The sequence below is a fragment of the Haplochromis burtoni genome, unplaced genomic scaffold (genome assembly GCF_018398535.1).
Source record: "Haplochromis burtoni strain Fernald_Lab_line unplaced genomic scaffold, NCSU_Asbu1 Contig_144, whole genome shotgun sequence".
NCBI classification, from domain to species: Eukaryota; Metazoa; Chordata; class Actinopteri; order Cichliformes; family Cichlidae; genus Haplochromis; species Haplochromis burtoni.
Window position 1 is genome coordinate 1371782 of NW_024582505.1, and position 19690 is coordinate 1391471.

The 19690-nt window shown below is 39.7% G+C and overlaps 1 protein-coding gene across 1 annotated transcript in view; it reads right to left on the reverse strand.

The window, feature by feature from the left end:
• Positions 1 to 13720: 13720 nt before the first annotated feature.
• Positions 13721 to 19690, reverse strand: part of traf4a (tnf receptor-associated factor 4a) — a 34414-nt gene continuing 28444 nt past the window's right edge. Inside the window, exons 3-7 of the mRNA XM_042224604.1 lie at positions 18813 to 18917; positions 18558 to 18719; positions 16230 to 16391; positions 15107 to 15262; positions 13721 to 14529 (exon numbers count right to left, since the gene is read on the reverse strand). Coding sequence (XP_042080538.1) covers positions 13897 to 14529; positions 15107 to 15262; positions 16230 to 16391; positions 18558 to 18719; positions 18813 to 18917 — 1218 coding nt within the window. The 3' untranslated portion in view covers positions 13721 to 13896. The remainder of the gene's footprint in view (positions 14530 to 15106; positions 15263 to 16229; positions 16392 to 18557; positions 18720 to 18812; positions 18918 to 19690) is intronic.

Consider the following 19690-nt stretch of genomic DNA (forward strand, 5'->3'; position numbering starts at 1 on the left):
ATGGGAACAAATGTTCACCGAGGTACTGAACGGCCAGGCCCCCAGACGAGAGACCTGCTCGACAGAGAGCGGAGAGTGTTTACTTTGAAACGACGGCGGTGTCATGAGGAGCTGAGAGAGGTTGGGAAGCCACGTTTAGCCGATAATCTGGGTCGGACCATCTGGTCAAGAGTGTCACTGCGTTTCTGATTTCCTGTTTTACTAATTAAAAACACAAGAAGCACCTTTTTGTGAGGAGGCTGATGGATTTGATTTACTTCTTCAAATGGATAACTGAATGACATTTGTTAGAGGGTAAGCTTATGTAGCACGCAGAGCCAGTGTGGGAATACTGTATATATAATCTATACTTGTAATATTTCTGATCACTTCCAGTTGTATCTGCCCATCTGGATGCCTCAGCAAGCCCATTGCCCTCCCAGTGTAATCGCTGTTGACACAGGAAATTTAATCTAGAAATCTTGGTGATTATGAAAGTGGTTGTAATAGGATTAAACTTGGGCTGACAGGGGTGTGACATCGTTACTACAGGGCACTACTCCATAAGTACACCACTGCTGATAGGATGAAATACGGCTTGGCTCAGGAGCTGCTTTGTGCCCACTGGTATACTGGTGTAAAAATATACAGATATAGATATTTGTATCATTAAAAGCAAAGGAGCAATACATTATTTTGCCAATTTAATGTTTATGTTATGTGCCACAGGAAAGACGGAAAACTGGCAACACTTTTATATTAAAATTCAGAGTGAAGGAGATCATCAATATCATTGCTGAAAATAAAGGAAAGCAAAACAGCTCAGAAGATGGTGAAATCGTTAACTAGGTCTTAAGCAAAGCTTGCGCACATGCTTTGTGTACTCTCATCCTGTTTACTGCCAACAGGAGGCAGTGTTAGTTTCTGTCGTCAAGGGCAGTGTCATTACCCGATTCATACCCATAAAGCCGATTTCTTTTAAACATCCACAAAATGCCCTGCTAGAAACTCAGTTTGTCATACATGGTATTCTTTCTGTTACTTCCTTTCACAATAAAAGTCCTTATCATCTGTTTATGTACAGTTATTTAGACACCATTACTTCAGTAGTGCTGTAGTAGTTTTTTTTTTATCAGCGTATGCATCTAAATATATATATAATAATCAACAAAATAAAGCATGCCTTTTTAATTGAAACTTTCTTTTATAAAATTCTACATTTAAGAAACTAAAACTCGTACACATACACACAAAGAAAAGTATGGAAGCTTGTTTGTGTCACTGAAACAGATACTTATGCCTTGCATAAGTCAAAAATTTCAGCTTAATAACTCTAAACTTCTAAATAAATCATACAAAAACTGAGAACATAACTTCACCTTTGGAGCTTTTAAGTTGAATTTTTGAAATGACCCCAAATTTCAATTTCTCTCTGCCTAGCTCAGTGACTGAAACAAATTCCCATAAACACAAGACTCTGCTGCAACAGAACAAATCAGCTTCAGTAAGATGAAACAAATAGTTTAAATTGCCGTACACATGCACATCTGTATAGGCTGCACGGCCCAAATATATCATTCTGCAGAGTCAAACACCTACACAAACAGACACAAACACAGCACCATGAATAACCTTGCCAAGTGAAGTCAGCAGCTTTGTGTGGTATCTTTAAAATAATAATAATAAAAAAGATAAACACACACACACACACCAAACCAAAATAAATGCTCTCGATTAATTTAGCCTACCTACCTGTTAAAGCTCTACTTGGGGCACAGAGAGAACAGCGACATCTGTGCCCAGTGAACAAGAGGAGATAGACAGTGTGGAGTATAGTTAACATACTTTACCAGTCAGACTGCCCAATCATGGCTAAGCAATGAGTTGTCTAGCCTGCCATAACTGTGTATTAGAGGATGAGTGAAAATGTATTTGCGTGTTTCTTTCTTTTGTGTTTAAACTTATTTAAAGTTATTTTACATTTGTTTAAATGCACTCAATAGGATCAGTATGCCAATATTTATTTTGCTAATTTAAAGGGGTTCTGTTTTTCCTGATTTCTGTAATATATATATACTGCTACAGTAGTGAATGCTCATATATACATACAGTATGTATGTAAGTAACCCCTGTAGGCAAAGAGCTGAGGTTTCAGACATCTCTAAACACTTCTCTTTTTACAGTTTTTTCCACTGTTCAGTGTTTATGATGTCAATGCAGTCAAAGCTCCACCCACAAAAGCCCCTCTCACCTCCAGTTTGTAAGACACAGCCAATAGGAAGAAAGTTAAAGGAGGAGGGGCTAAAATAGTTTGATTCAGTCAACGAATGTACTGTAGGGTTTTATAAAGGGTTATTTTGAACTTCAGTGAACAGAGAAACACTAGTAGGATCCAGTAATAATATTATGGAGCTGGAAATGTGGAAATTAACATGTGAAGGTTGTGGCTTTTGTCTAGAATATATATTACATGTCTCACTCTCACTTAAAATGAATCTACAGTACAAATATCTACAGTGAGATCTGTTACTGGCATTATCAAATGTCCAGTCAGGCTAATGCCACATCTGTGGGATAAGAGGTTTAAGATGAATGAATGTGTAGCAGCTTCATTGTGTTCAAAAATAAATTCATATGCCATTTTTAGTAAGATGATACCTGCTAGTTACAGTTGTGTGCAATTATACTCCAGAAATGGGAAATAAAAATAGGCCAAAGACCATAAAGGGTCTATTTTTTTCTGGACTAAGGTTCTTAAAGTCTTTTTCTCTGCTCATGTATCTGCCTTTGTGGCCTGTTACCATACGGCCAGATTATGGGTTGCATGGTTCGAGCCACAAAAAGCCATTACTTAGGAGCTAAAGGCTGGAGTTAAGATTATCTGCAGGCCTTCAGGCCAAAGAGATTTGTTTCCACAAGCACAACACATCAGTGTGTTTAGTAGTGAGAGGATTCTGGGGTGGCAGCGGTTAAATCCAAGATTAGGCTAATTCTGGCTGATGACCATTTTGGTTGAATTTCTGTGGAGATCCACTAACACTGAATGTGCCTGCGCATATAGAATTCAATCACTTCATTTAGTTTAGCTACAGCTGTCAGTTTGAGGAAAATAAATGAGCTTGGCACTGGTTACATGATGGTGGAAGAGATGGGGCATCAACTCGCCATGAAATGAGGTAGAGCAAGGACACTTAAAGGCAGGTGTACAGTTATGTTCTTAGTGTGCAACACTGTTCCTTTAAAAGCAGAGTGACCCAACACCACCTCCCAAGAGTACTGGGGGTCTTCTGCTCATATGTCGGTCCTTCACACCCATTGGCAATGGCTTCAAATACATTAAGAGCTACACAGTTTGTGCATAGCTTCATATGTTGATGCAACACGTTGTCTTGTGTGCCTGTCATAATTACAGTCATTAACTAACCATATATGCACAGTTTGCCTCAATTTTAAAACTTTAATCAGATTTAAATCCTCTGCATGCCATCCTCTCCTCTGCGGGTTTCTGTCTTTCCCCTGCCTGGCAGCTCCATCTTCAAATTCTTTTGTCCATGGTATCCACCTCTGGACATCTTCAAGTCTGCTTCCTGTCTCGTTGTCAGTGCCACTGTCTCCAATCCATGCATCATACCAGGTCTCACTGCCATCTTGTAAACCTTCCCTTTCACTGCTATCTTCTGTCACAAATCACCCCTGACCCTGGTCAAACAAGGGCCTCAGAGCCGATCCCTGATGTAATCTCACCCCCACTTTGAACCCATGTATCTCTCCTCACCACTGTCTCGCTGTCCTCACACATATCCTGCACAACCCTCACATACATCTCTGTCCCTCCTGACTCCCTCATGCAGTCGTACCGCAGTTCCTCTCTCAGCACCTTATCATATGATTTCTCTAGATCCACAAAGTCACAGAGTGATTCCATCTGACCTTCCTGTACTTCTCCATTCCCACTCTCCCAAGCAAACATCACATTGTCGTGCTCTTTCTCTGCATGAGTCCACGATTCTTTTATCCATCTATAAAAGCATTTGTGTACAAATCTTAAAAATGATCAAGTCGAAGCTTTGTCACTACCATGTGTCTCTTTCATCTACTGCTAAAAATATGACACTAATCTCAAAGCGGAAACACTCTAATGACCATTTGTATAATTATTGAAATTGAACAATAACAGCAGTTATGCAGGACAGAGTCAAACATTTTGTATTGCCAAAAATCTTGAACAACAGCGCATCATTGCCATGGTACACTATGACTTTGTTTTTAATCCATTTTTGCCATTATTTTTTAAGGACAAATTGTATTCCTGTATTTGTCATATTCATGTTGTGCACAGTTTCATCACTGATGCTCATTTCTCTTATATTACTCAGCTCTCATGATGATGAACTTCAAATATTCCAGGATGTTCTCTTCTTTAAATGTGTTTATCTGCAGTTCATTACTAAAAGTGGCCCCTTATTTTCACACTAGCCTTGAATGTTGTGACTAGAAGACAACAGCAACTTTAAGCTGCTCTTTATTTTATGATGCACAAGGCAAGTGATGGTAATAGTCATATGTGATGTGGTTATTACTGGCAATCAATGTCTTCAAAGTGGTGTATCGTTTTTGAAAATGTACTTTATGAAGTATGAAAAAAAGAATGCAGTGAAGGTTACTTGAAAAAATACACATTTTAGTCATTTAGTTTTAAAACGACAAATTTATGAACTGAACACAGACAGCTGTATGCTATATTTGAAGCACATTTGTATTCATCAGCCAGAGATCTCTGTCTCTGACATGAGTGGGTGAGCCCCTCTTGGTTCCTCACCCGAAGGCTCTTGTTTTATTTTCCAGTAATCAAAGCCAGTAATTGATCCACACTTGGCAGCGGTGTAGTGCTGGAAGGTAGCCACGGTAGGTCGGACTAACCTACGACCTCAGGTCACTGTTTCTGGTGTTACACGGCTGGCTTTAAAAAGAGATGAAATCTATCTATCAGTCACCAGATGGATATTTATCAGATGTATGTCTGACCTCTGACAGAGGCTGCATACATGCAGGAGAGGCCATCTTTCTTTTGCTTTCCACACACTATATCATGCAGCTGTCTTGCACTGCTTTATCAGATTCTGTTGTATTCAGGTCGTGGTTATAACAGGTCAGGTCAGACAGCCTTATCATAACATATGGTCGGAATTTCAAGGAGAAGCTGAGAATACCAACATTGAATTTTTATGGAAAAATAAGAAAAATGACACCCCCACGTAAATCTTACAAGCTGTTAATTTGGTTTACACATTCAGCTGCGCATACCAATAATGCAGTAGGATTTAGACGGAGAGAGCATCTGTCATTGAATTGCATGAGTCATACATGGTCGGGCTCACGGCTGACTGGGGTTTTTTTTAACGATTTTTAATGGTTTTTATATGAGGTGCGTGTTCGTTATGCATTCAGAACAAGTCGCAGGTCTGCACCTTTGCATCTGCTCCAATTTAAAGATAAGTGGGATTATTTCAGTGAGTCACTGAGGGAGGAGTGGGGTGGGGCTGCTACTGACTTAAAGAAGATTATATTATGGATTACCAGACAAAGAACAAGCATGAAGGTCAAATTAGTTATTCTGACTTTTAATACGCAATACTTTTTAGTCGTTCTCAATAACCGTTATAGGGTATCTTTTTAGAGAAGTTCACAGGAAATATTTACTTAATACTTAATTAGGTGCTGCAGCCTACTTGTTCAGAATATTAAAATACTGACTGCCCCCAGTGCTACCCCTCAGCCCCCTCCTAGAAGATGCACCCATCGTATAAATTAGAAAATCTTTGGTGACTTCCTTCTCGAGTTATTGCATTCACAGGATTTTCAGAACACTTGACCACTTACCTTGACCTTGAGATTGAGGTCATCAAAATTCCATATTGTTTGAGATTTTCAATAGATGGACCTGTGGTATCAATTTGAAAATCCTGCATTGCCTCATTCTCAAGTCTTCGTGTTCACAAAGATCGGGGTTTATGCCTGCCCGTCCAGCAGAGGAACAGCAATTACCCCAGCAGCCTTTTACGGTTGAGGGGTAAAAATGGGTAAAATCTTTTTAAGATTATGATGAACTTTGACATTGTATTTAGTTGTTTATTTTAGGTTTGTTAATTCCAAAATAGTGTGCTTGTTAACTAATTTAAGATGGATAATTAGCATGCATAGCTAATAAGATAATAATAATAATGGTTAGTTGACTTGGTGCTGATTTTTTGTTTTGAAATCAGCACCAAGCCCTAGTTGGTATCAAAGTTTATCTTTTGTTAGCTGCACTCAAACTGTAGCAACCACAAATTAGCTAAAGTAGCACTCCTCAAGCCCCTTATAGACCCCTGAAATATGAAACAATTACCAGAAAACAAGAGGCAAATTAAAAAACATATATAGAGTTAGCCAGCTTGTGGATACAATATTTCCAAAACAGGGATGACAGGGGAAATCGGAAGAACTAGGGATGCCCAACTTTTATGAAAATTGCCATTTTTTGTTCATCCAACTTTTTGTGAAGACATTCAGTGAGATGACATGCGAGTGAATCCAGAGGTTAGCTGTAACAGTAGCTAACTGTCACTTCTGTGATAGATTTATGACCTTAAATTGATGATCCGAGTCAAGGAGCCAGGCTGTCTTCATTTATGGAGGGCCTGCTGCACCTCACAGCCGCAGAAGTGAATATTTATGTAATATTTCTATTTTACCTACATTATTATTATTATTATTATTATTATTATTATTATTATTATTTTCACAAAGAAACATTTTTTCATTCTTTTTCTAAATAGACACATCCCATGTACATTTATGTCCAAATTCCAGTATGTTATGTCTGAGTACTTTAAAAAGAGAAGAAGTCTTATCATCAAAACAAGTTGGCGAAGGGCCGACAAACATTTGTGTTCACTTATCTGTAACTTGTATCCTCTGACTGAACATTTTTAACTTGCATGAATTATCTTATCAGACACTTTCACCCTGTCCAACAAGTCTTTTAGCTCCACCACTTCCTGGCTCTAAGTCAAGGATGAGAATGAAGGAGGGTTGGGTGTGGGGCTAGAGACCCCACCCCATAAGAGGCTAACCACAACAGAAACACAGATGGGAAACCAACAACAAGAAAACCTGGGAGAGGAAGGAGTTTTGATGGCCCGTGTTCTGGTTTAACTCCTCTTTGGTGAAGGATTCTTTAGTTTCCAAGTGTCTCAAGTTTGATTTGTGCTATGTTATCATTAGTCATCTTCTCTAAGCAGATGATGTGCTCAGGCTGAGGGCTATTGACATCCTCAGACATCATAGAACAGCTTCGCACTTGTACATATTGACGTTTTTCCCCTCATTTCTTTTGACGGTGGGTTGCAATAGTGGTTAGTTGTTTACGCCACACAAGAAAGAAATCAATTTTCCCCACTCACATATCTTGTTATCTTTCTCCCTATCATTCAGGCCGCTGTATTGGATGTCAACAAAATATCGATATGCAATCTTTTGAGAAAAGTTTTCACAGGACTCTGAAAACCTGCAGGATTTTTTTTTCTAAAAAAAAATGTTAAGAGGACCCTGAAAACTTGCAGTCCTGTGAAAAATTAAACGTAAGCTGTGCTACCATGTCCTTTTTAGAGAGAAATGGCTTTTCTCTTAGCAGCTCTTCAAAACATCCTGTGCTTGTTCAGTCTTTGTGTAATTGTACTGTCATGAACTTTAACATTTTACATGCTAACTAAGGTCTGTAGAGTCTGAGATAGTGAAACCTCTTTTTTTTTTTTTTTTTTTTTTTAAAAGAGGTGCTTACACTTTTTGCATACTCCATCTTCACATTCTTACACCTTCTATATACAAACTACTTTTTCGTTATTTTTTTTTCATTCTACGGCATTTTTATTAAATGTGCAGATCAGTTAAAACATTGAAATCAACAATCCTTCTGGTATCTTTAGGCCATATATGAGAATATTTTTCTGTAAATATTTAACTTTAGTTAAGATATTTTTTTTTGCCAAAGTCCTGTTCACAGGCCAGGAGCGAACTGTCATGCTCACGTTCATGTCTGATGATTTATCTGACTCCTGAGGAAACTCCTGCTGTGTAGCACATATGTTTACTTCTGCTAGGATTTTTTTTTCTGCTGTAGGACACCATCTCACTCTTGTATAACCCCGGTTCAGTTCCTGCTCTGTGAGCCACGATTGTTTAACTCCAGTACGAGGCACGACAGCATGGCACCGCTTCATAAACCGCAGCTTCTCTTTGATGTGTATTTTTTTTAATGGGCGAGGAAAGCCTCCATGGGTTGGGCTCCTCTCCGCCTTCACCACAACCTCCTTCTTTAACCCAGATGGCATCTGATTTTTAGCTTGAGTTTACTAAAGTATAGGTGAGCTCAACAAACAGGAATGATACTGGTTTATATGAAAACGTGACTGTGCGTTTAAATCGTTAACCAATGGGAGCTGAGGGTCAAAATGTGCAAAGCCAAAGGGCAGCATTGTACATCAAACTGCACGTGAGTCTGTGCTTCATGGGAAACATGGAGCCTGCTAACATGTAATTAGCTGTTACTATTTTGATTCTGCATCGCCCTGAAGCGGCACAGTGTTGTTGGTTGTGTGTCTTTTGCCAGGAAAGTATGAGGCTGTCATATGGTTTTTCAGCCTCATAGTGTTCTGCCTTTCTTTATTATTGAAGAGAGGACCCTTTTCCTTAAATGAATGACTTCTATGACTTGTGAAAAAAAAACAATCCTGAATGAAAGGTAAGCCTTCTTAGGAAGTGTTTTTTAAGATTATTGGCAATTTCCTCAAAAAGCAAAGAAGCAAAGGGAACAGTCATGCGGTGCTCCTTAAACAGATGTTGTTTTCATTCTTAAATGAAAAAATAAAAAATATGGGACTCCAACAGTTGATATGATGGGTTTTTAAAAGACTTTGGCCAACTCCTGTACAGTAAGTGGAAAACAGGACTGTCCTCCTTAGGGACCTCTCAGTGACTTTGAGGATAAAAGCTCATTTTCCTCTTCCCTAAATCCTGCTGCACTGAACATTATCCAAACTGCAAGCTAATGCAAACTCCTGGCAGAACTTCAAAGCAGGGAGGGCTGGTGTCTGTCTCACTTCCTTTGCCCCTTTTCCTCCCCTGCCCTACCCCCCTCCAACTCCAGCAGAGTAACAGCAGACTTAAAGAAAGACACAACTGAAATCAAACTGATCCCTGACCTAGAATTGAGGAAGTGACTCTGTTTGTATAGGAGGTCAGTCATGTTTGCTCTAAAAATACAACTGCACTTGAAGGACAGAAAACCTGAGGTGGATTAATCGAGTCCAACAAAAAAAATTGTTGTGGTTTTGAATATTAATGAGTTAAAAAAAAAAAACAGACAGAAGGCAAGTTTGCTAAATGTGAATGTTGAGATGAACTTTATAGCTTTTTAGTATCATTAAGTTTTAATGGTGATAATATATTTCATCAATAATTCAGAGGCATTTTAAGTATGAGTGTATTTTAAATGCAAACAGTATAAATCTTCTTCAGTCCAAAATCACATTAAACTAGAAAGGCATTCAGAGGGTGCAGCACTCCACCAAGGTCAGTACAGTTAATATTTTAAATAAAGTTTAATGGTTTAATGGTTTAGCCTAGTCTCCATCTCTCCAAGAAGCTTTACGACATCCAGCCTAGTAGTTGCTATATAGACAGAAAAACAGACAAACCAACATCGTTGAAACAGCCCAGGGCTTTATCCCAAAATTACTTTTATAACCAAGAAAATGATCTAGAGAGTTTGCCAAGATTTTCCTCCTTGGCAGTGCTCCACATCTCCACCAAGATTCATGAACTTCAGCCAGTTCATTTTTCCATAATATTGCTGACAGACTGATAAATAGTACTTAAAAATTACCCCTGTTGTGGCTACTGAACAGAAACACACAATTTCATTATCAAATCATAGATGCTTTCATTACTTGTTACAAAAAACGGTCATCTCAAGTCACTAATCACAGATATATTAAGAACTTGATTCAGATTGGTTAGATGGCTTCCTTTAATGAATTGGAATAAAAGTAGTTCAGTGGCTTCCATAATACTGGGATGTACCACATTATACTGCTATTTTTGGGCCCAGAGAGCATGCTCAGCATCATTCTTAATAGTCGAGTCCGTAAAGAGCATGGACTAGTTGGCTGACTTCCTGTTGGCTCCACATAAACACAAACAGCACTTAAATAAAATAATCAGTGACTCTTTGTTTCCAGATGATTTTGAACCCCATGGATCAAATTAAAAAGGTTGCTGATCCTAGAATATTTAATATTGTTGATGATCTGGATCTGGAGCTCCATTCACACAGGCATAGAGACTAGTTGGCAACCACTTGGCAAACACCTGTCGCTAGGGGAAAATATATAGCCCGACCATGTTGGGCGTTTCTGGTTAGCAGACAAGTTAATCTTCCATGCAAAATAGGAGACCACAGCAATCTGCTAGTGACAAAAACAATCACAAGCAGGAAGCACGTTCTATGGGACTGATTTTACCTGGTAACTACTCGCCAGCCAGTCAGGGAATACACATTTTTAACTGGATACTACCAGGTTTTTCTGACCAATTTCTAGGCCTGTGTGAGTAAGGTCTAAACATATAAAATACGCATCACTGACTTTTGTCAGGGCACTGTCACTGACTGACAGTTTGTAAAGATGTGGGAGGGTGCTAGGTCACATTTGCAAACATACCAGTATACATGATGTCTGATGATTTAATTTAGTGGACAAATGTGATCAAAAGATAAAACAAAACAATTATAATATATGGTATTTTATTTCAGTTAAGAAATTGACAAGCACTCATCAGTCAACATATTAAAACATTTGTACCACGTGTGCAAACTCACACGACGGCTCCTTAAAATAAATACTTTTAAGAGGAAATAATACAGACAGAATATGTAAGGCTCAAACCACACGGACGAACAAATTCTCCAAATGTCCAAGAGACGAAAGGGTCTGAAAGTTCCCAAAGTCACCCCGACTCTCCAATGAAAGGTGTTTGTATAAAACAGCTAGGTACTTTTAAAAATACAGAATCTTACAAAAAGTTTTATTTTTTCACTTCTTTAAATCACTGGAAAATATCAGCTGGTATTATGACAAGAAATCAGGAAATTTTTCCATGTATAATCATAAAAAGACAGAATGTGCTTCTGCATTTTTACATTAGTATTCACATACATCGTGAGTGAACTGCATCGAGAAAGTCCTCCACACCTCGGATGGTGCTGTGATGGAGAGTGATGTTTAGCGCAGGGCCGCTCCCCATTTTTGCATTATGCATCGATCTTGCTATCTTTTCAAAATAGCTGCAGTATACCCTCAACGCCCAGGCTACGTAAAACACACTTCACAGCCAAGTGTTCATTGTCTTTATAGGTTATATTAAAAACAGTGTTCACATTTCTGTATATAAAAACAAACCAAAAAAAGTAAAAAACAATATTCTTTTCAACAATTTGTCATCTTTCCAATGGTCCAAAAGAAAGAACAGCCATCAACAGGAGAGGATTTTACAAGTTACAGTACAAAAATGTGATCCCGGTGATAGCACATGAAGCATGCATGTGTTTATGTCGCCCTGCTCAGCCCTAAAACCCTCATGCGAAGACATACTGTATAAAAAGGCCACATGGCTTTTCCTTCTTTTTTTAAAATGCACAGGTACTCCGACAGCTGACCTCTTTGCTCTACTCATCCGAAGACCAACAGAAGGTGAGTTTGTTTTTAATCACCGGGGGGGGGTCAAACTAGCTAAAAATACAAAGTCATGGAGAGGTCCTGTGATGGGAAGAAGAGACAGACCTGTAATTTCATTGTTGACAGGTGAAAAAACACTTTGAGAGATTTTGAAAGCAAACATCTCAACGCTGAAAAACCTTTGACACACCATCTTTTCTCAATAGAAAGAGAAAATCGTACAGTCGACATGACTTTGATGTCCTGAATGTCCTTTTTGGACTTTATAGTGATGAAAGGTTTGTGAAGAAGAACCATTTCATAATATATTTTTAACAGTTTTTAATAAAACAATCATTCTTAACCCGTTGCACTGGAGGCCGTGGTTGGCCTGATGAGCTTCGATGCTGTGTGGTTAGCTGATCATAATCATTTCATAACCAAATATGTCATCAGTCAAATGTTTGTATGAACAAAATCCAGAGATATTTGTCTGCTCTTGATAATCAGATCAATAGTTCTTGCTTTGCAAGAGACGATCTGACTGAACAACTGTTGCACTGAAACAACATGAGCAGGTCTGACTGGGAAGCTAACGTTAATGTTTCAACGGCTTGCTGGATATTTATTGTTTCAGTGGTTTAAGTCTAGCAGTTGATAACACTCATATCTTTTGTTACAGCTCGTAGGTAGTTAGCTTATCAAGAGGAAACAAGAGGAAAAGCTGTTTGAAAGTGACGTATGAGTGGTTTACAGTTTCTGTGAGCATGCTAGGACTAGCTTGGTCCAACTTTACAGTACACCATACATACAAGACACCACATTGTCTGGCATTAAGGTGGACTTCAAAGAAGTATAATATGAGTGACTACTCCTCTGTGTTGTCTAAAGCCATCCACAACTGAGTAATCCCCACATGACTGTTGGCTACAGTTGCTTGAAGGCTAGCAGGAAGGCTAGCTGTTAGCCACGCTAAGATTATAAGCTATAGCAGCTGTATCTTTTCCAAAGAATTCATTTTCTTATTCAAGCCTAAGTTGAGTAAGCTGGATTGGTAGTTCAAAAGGCTAACCTAGAAACTGTGATCCAGTCATGCTTGCATTCACAACTACGGCCAATTTAAACTCACCAATTAACCTGACATGCAAGTCTTTGGACTGTGAGAGGACACCGGAGCACCTGAAGGAAAGCCATGCAGAACAGCCAGCCAGGAAGTTCAAATCCAGAACAGTCTTGAATCATTATTCCATTAAAACATGAAAATGATCAATATTTGAGCTGGAAGTTTCTCACCCGTGAACACTGACCTGTTTGCGTGTTCACAAATCTCACAAGCAGTTCTTACTGCGTATTCAGGGTTCATATATACTGTATGAGCACATGTACAAAAGGCAGTTGGGCTTGAGCTTGAGTCCTCTGCTCCCTCTTCTTTAGATCATCCCAGATAAAAATGGGACATCTCTAAAACAGCTTGTTTTTTTCCTTTTTTCCTACTCTTAGTGTAGAGGCTAATGAAGCCCTTCAGCTTTATTTTATATCTGTTCCATAATCTTTTGCATGGTAAAAACAAAAACAACAAAAGCATAACTTAAGATAAACTCTTTAGGCACTGTTTGATTTCCAAGGCTTTCAGTTGTAGACTGTGATTAAAGGTCAACAAACGGAAATTGAAAAAAAAAAAATTAATAATAAAAGAAACAACAGAGATTGATGGCTCTGCAGACGAAACACTTTCTCCTCTCTGATATATCAAGGTCCTCCAAGTCCACTTGCACAGCCAGACAGACTCACTACAAGCTCTGTGGTGGAGAAGTTATAAGGGCAGAAAGTGTCTAAAGCAGGTGTCCCCAATCCCAGTCCACGAGGGCCGGTGTCCCTGCAGGTTTTAGATGTGTCCTTGATCCATCACAGCTGATTTAAATGGATAAACTACCTTCTCAACATGTCTTGAAATTCTCCAGAGGCCTGGTAAAGAACTAATCATGTGATTCAGGTGTGTTGACCCAGGGTGAGATCTAAAACCTGCAGGGACACCGGCCCTCGTGGATTGGGATTGGGGACCCCTGGTCTAAAGGGTAAGTCTGTATAAGTTCTCAAGGTTAAGTTTCAGTTCCAGTCTTTAACGAATCTTTCTCCTTCATAAACAGAAAACAAAGTTTGCATCTCAACCCATTATCTTCTGGGGAATCTCTATAGAAGCCTTGATGAAGATGCAGTTGTCCCGGATGTAGTTCCTCTTCTTGATCTCCTCGTGCGAGATGAACTTGGGGTAACCGAAGCCCAGCGTGCTCTCGTCCAGCGAGTTACGGCTGCTGCAGGGCTTCTGGAAGTTCTTCCAGTTAGGGTCGGGGTTGAAGGTCTCAGTGATGTGCTGGGGTTTTGAAAGCGATGGGTCGCTCTGGTCCAGAATGGAAAACGTCACCTTGTAGGAGAAGGGCCACTCCAGCAGGTTGTCATATTCTCCGGGCAGCACGCGGATATAGACAGAGAGGTGAGAGCCCTCACCACTCCCATTACCATTGAGGAAGGCTGACACCTGCAGCTTGTAGCCATAGCGGTGAGTGTAGAAGGGCGGGCTGAAGAACTCATGGTTACTTCTGAGTTTGGCCTCCTGGAGTTTCCGTGAGTAGTCACTGAGTTTCCAGATGAGTACGCCATCGTGGCTTACAGACAACTCCTCCATCTCCCTCCGCAGCTCCAGGATCTCCTGCCGCTGACGACCCACCAGGTTACACATCATGGTCAGGTGGGACTTAGTGGTGTCTTCCAGGTGACGACCAATAGCCAGTTTGGGGCACTGCAGAGAACGGGGAATCTGATTATAAAAACAAAAATTGGCTTCCCATCAGTGTAAAAGAATGCTTTTGCGCTAATCTTAGTTACTTATAGTATTTCTCCCAGGTTTTATACAGTACGGGACACTTAAAACTTCCTGTGTATCAATTAATAATAAAACAAACAGTAATATGATGAAGATGAGCATGCTCAGACTGCAAAGTGAATCTGCACTCTGCTTTTGTGTTTGTACTTTCCATCAGGCCATCTTTAAATAGAACAAGTCAAGCTCTCCAGATGCTTTTTAAGTCTTAACAGAACACCAAGCCGGAGTTTGGTGCTCATAAGTCACTCTTCCTCGAGCATATCCACATTTCTCCAGATTGATGTGGGTTTTATAAATAGACAGAAATGCACTGTCAGAGTGTAGAAGTGTTGATCTCATTAAAATAGACCCTACAGCCACAGCAGTGCATGTCTGAGAAGAAGAAAGGCAATATTTTGGACACATTTACCAAGGACCAGAAGTTTCCTTCTTGGACAACAAAGGCAAAACATTTGACAAGTCATCTCTTAAGGTCAAATGATGCAGGTCTTACCCTGTGTTTGCACCCGGCATCTTTAAAGGGGCAGAGAACGAGGGCGCTACCACAGTTATCCTTCATATGGTTAGCCAGGTCCTCTCGGGCAATGTTGGGTGTGCCGCATTGGTTTGGGCACTGGACAGGAAAGCGAGGGCAGTGGTACTGATGGTTCTGCAGAGGACAGACAGCATGACCAGTAAGAACACAGACTGCACACCAAGGCTCAGATTAATAGCTGTACAGGGGAAAAGAAGAACTTGAAAGTACCCCCCAAAACTTGGGTTTAAAAATGGAGGCTACAGACATAAAAAGCATAAAATTATTTTTATTTTAGCTTCAAAGAAAAGAAATGAAGCTATTTGTTATAGTAAATACGTTATGGTTTTAGATCCATGGCTGAATAAACCAAGGAAAGCAGCGGATCTGGTTAATTGTGATTAACATTTTTATACATTTTCATCTGTTTTATAAATGTCGGCTGATCATTTCATCAACTGATTTCATTAAAACCAGTCTATAAAATGTCTTCCATATCTTCATGTGACGTATTAGATTGCATAATATTGTAAATTAGTGTATGTTGTCATGGTAAAATCAGCAGCTGTTTGAGATGCCCCGTTATAGACTAGATGGCGACATGAGGAAGCAAGATAACACCTATCTTTGTAAACCAATTAAATGAGCAATACTGAGAAAAGCTCTGAATATCACGTGACAACGGAAAAAGCTCTTCAACACTAGTGTGTGCTATGACCAAGATTGGATTATTACATCTTGGCCTGTCACGTGGGGGAGGGTGACACTGACTGCTCTGCCTCTGGCCAGATGTGTGCAGCAGGAGGTGCCTTCCCCATAACAAAAACCCAGAAAGAAAAAACAGCACCTTCACACTAAAAATCCAGCTGCCACAAGACAGAGACACCATAAATGGAAACATCCTTCAGCTACAGCAGGTTTTCTCTTTGCCATCGGGCCCCAATAGGCTGAATTACAGACAGAAGATAAAATGTGTCTCTGCACTTCATCTTGCCAAACATAATTATTTCACTAATAAAAAATAAATACATTTAAAAAAGAAATTAAGGAGCCTTTTAAGAAAAATCACAGCATCTGGTCATAAACTTAATGTGAAACAGACCTGGATTGTGTCGAAGACGAACTCCTTGCCGCAGTACTTGCAGGGCTGCGTGCGTTTGGGGCACTCGGCCATGCTGTGTTGGGACAGCAGGCGACGCATCATCCTCGCCCCGCACTTGTTCTCGCAGTAAACGCTCTCTTGAGGACATACACCCTGGTGATTCTGGAATGAGAAAAATAAAAAATTAGATCGGGGTTATGACATAAATCTATGATTCAGACATGGAGGTGTGCATATTTGATGGTGTCTTTTATTTAAACTGCATTTTAATTAACAAAATAATGCCTGTTAAAATTGGGTTATACTGAATGTTATTGCAGCAATGAACACACCTGGATCCATGAATAGTAACGAATCATGGGGATCTAACTGGATCTTAATCTAATAACAAAATGTTCACCAATTATATCTAATGGTGTCCAGCACAGAAAGCAAAACCTTTTTTTTACCCATTTTATATTGCTAGATTTGTGAGGCAATTTAGTTCCATGTATTACCACTACTTTTCCAGTAGCCACGGGAACTGAACTGAATTAATTTAATAAAAATAAAAACTGTATATTTAATTTAAAAAACAAAATGACCTAAATAAAACAGTCTTCCATTCAAACATTTTTTTAAAATTCAAATTAAAGTGTTTCTGCCACTGAACATTTGTTTTGGCATTTTGCTAACTTTCAAAACTTAAAGTTTCACATTACACATGTCAGAATTTTGACTTTTTCCAAATTTATGCATCTTGAAATTTCAACTGATTCAGAAATAACTCCTCATTTTCAGATAATAACCTAAAATTATAAGATAGAATATAATATAATAATGAATTGCATTTATATAGCACTTTTCGGGGCCCTCAAAGTGCTGTACAATTCCACTATTCATTCACTCTCACATTCACACACTGGTGGAGGCAACCACAGTTGTAGCCACAGCTGCCCTGGGGCAGACTGGCAGAAGCGAGGCTGCCATATCGCGCCATCGGCCCCTCTGGCCATCACCAGTAGGCGGCGGGTGAAGTGTCTTGCCCAAGGACACAACGACCGAGACTGTCCGAGCTGGGGCTCGAACCGGCAACCTTCCCGTTACAAGACAAACTGCTAACTCTTTGAGCCACGATTGCCCTAATAATGCCTTTATTGTCACTATACAGTTGTACAATGAGATACAGAGCATCTCCTACTCAGTGCAAACATGCCTGTTAGCACTGCAGCACTATATACATATGGAGAGTATTAACAGAGAAAAAATATATAAAATGTACAAATATACAAAATTATAAGATGATAACTCTTAAGTGTTATTATCAACTTTAAGTGGTAGGAACAAGCTTTCGCTTCTAATGTGGATAAACTCATTAAATTGTTAAAAATACTGTTTAAAATTAACACCACATTGTAGGGAATTGTTAGCTTAAATGCACGGCTAACAGTTGTTAGCTAAGAGAAACAAAGTAACAAACTATATTTAATTTACTGTACAAAAACCTAAAATAGCTATCTATAAATATAAACTTATTGTTTAACTTAAATATATAGATAACAGTTGCTAGCTAATAACTACACTACAGTAGAGACAAACAATTTAAGCTGTTAGCTAAACTGTAGCTGTAAAATACCTATGAAATGGAATAGCTTCAAAAAGCTAACAAATAGAATTATAGATAAATAAGTCATATTTAATAAATGACAAGTTGAATGCAGTTGCTAAGAGTAAATGGCAACCTCGAGCTAACATTAAACAATGTGAGAAACAGTGTTACTGAAGGAGTCTTGAGTCCAAGGCTGCAAGGGTAAGATATTTAGTTATTTTATAAGTATAACCAACTTTGTAGAAGCTTTAACAACCTATTATTTCTTTTTGTCTTGTGAATAAATGAATTTTCTGAGTACTACTGTTAATCTCAGCAGCTTAAAGGCACATCCATATAAATACTTATATTAGATATTAGGATTATTGGTAAAGGTCAAAAGTGTATTAATGTTCCTGTAATATTGGGCAAAGGGGAAAGCAGAGTAAACAGAGGAGGGGCAGGCTGGCAGTAATGACAGAGGTGCTAGTGAGAAGCCTGAATTACTTCAGCTGTGGAAAACACTTTCAGCATGAAAGACACGGTTATATATTCTTTCTTTCTGCCAACACGCGTGTTATTTCAAAATAGACCTAGACTCTCTGAGGGCTCTGACACGTGCATTCACTTTTCCTGCTGCTTTCAACAAAGACACCTTTCATATAACCATGGAAATCATGTGCTGTCACATGAAGTTGTTTACAATGAGAGAGAAACCATAATAAAAATGATTTGTTAAAAAAAAGGTGTGAAGTGCTTACCTCATAGGCTTCGCCGGTGAACTCGCTGCCACAAAACTCACACTTGACCTTGCGCTTGGGGCAGTCGTGCTGCAGGTGGTCGGGCAAGTCGCGGCGCGTCAGCTTGACTGAGCAGCGATTGGGGCAGGGTATCACATTGAAGGCGCAGGTGGAGAAGTGGCCCTGAGAGACACAAAACAGGTCATCAGAATCACCCCACATGCTGGGTGCAGCAGTGGAGGAAGGAGGCATGTATCAGAGGGCATGGCTTCTTACCTGCAGCTGCTTCATCTGGCCAGTCCAGCGACAGCCCTCCTCGCTGTGGATGCATCGGATGGGCAGAGCCAAGATCTGCTGCTCCAGCTCTGGGTCTGGGTAGATCTAAACAGAAAAGCAGAAGGAGGTCGGTGTAGCAGATCCCAGGATGTGTCCCCACTGGTTAAATGCATGTGGCTTTGACAAGTTTTTGCTACATTTGTAAGCTTTGTCATTACTTTGAGGGTAGGAAATATGGGATAAATGAGACACTGGTTAAGTGAATAATGGGAAATCATAAACCAGAATACAGACACTCAGTGGCTGCTCACAGTTACACACACTGGAGATTTATATTGCAAAAAGGGTAAATGCAGCCCTCATCAGACTGCAGCACAGTGACTCAAGCCAAGCACTGCAGTGATAATGAGTAAGTCTGTCATTTTATGGGACCTCTGAAAGAGTCAGAGAGGGGAGAAAAGAGGAAAAGATTTATTTATTCTTGGTCACAGAGCGATAGGGATGAGTCAGTTTTCTGCCCAAACACCCCAAATCCTTCCCTACAGTACGCTGTCCAGAGGATTTACGGCTCTTTCGCTGCATCTCCATCCCTTGTGCTGTCACACGAAGCACGGGCAGAGCACTGATCAAACAAGAAAAGCCACTTCCTCAAAATGTCACAACAGCCCTCCGAACAAATAACGGCTCCCAGAAAGTGCCCGACTGCGCTCACGTGTCTCTGCCATCGCCAGCAAGTTAAAAATTCATTTGGAAAACGATCTGCAAGGAAACCCTCGTTGTCTCTCTCATTGTTTGCAGCAGCTTTGTTAGGAGATAGACGCCTTTTCAAGTGTTTTAAAGTACATCTCTGAAGTGAAATGACATCCACAGAAAGCGAC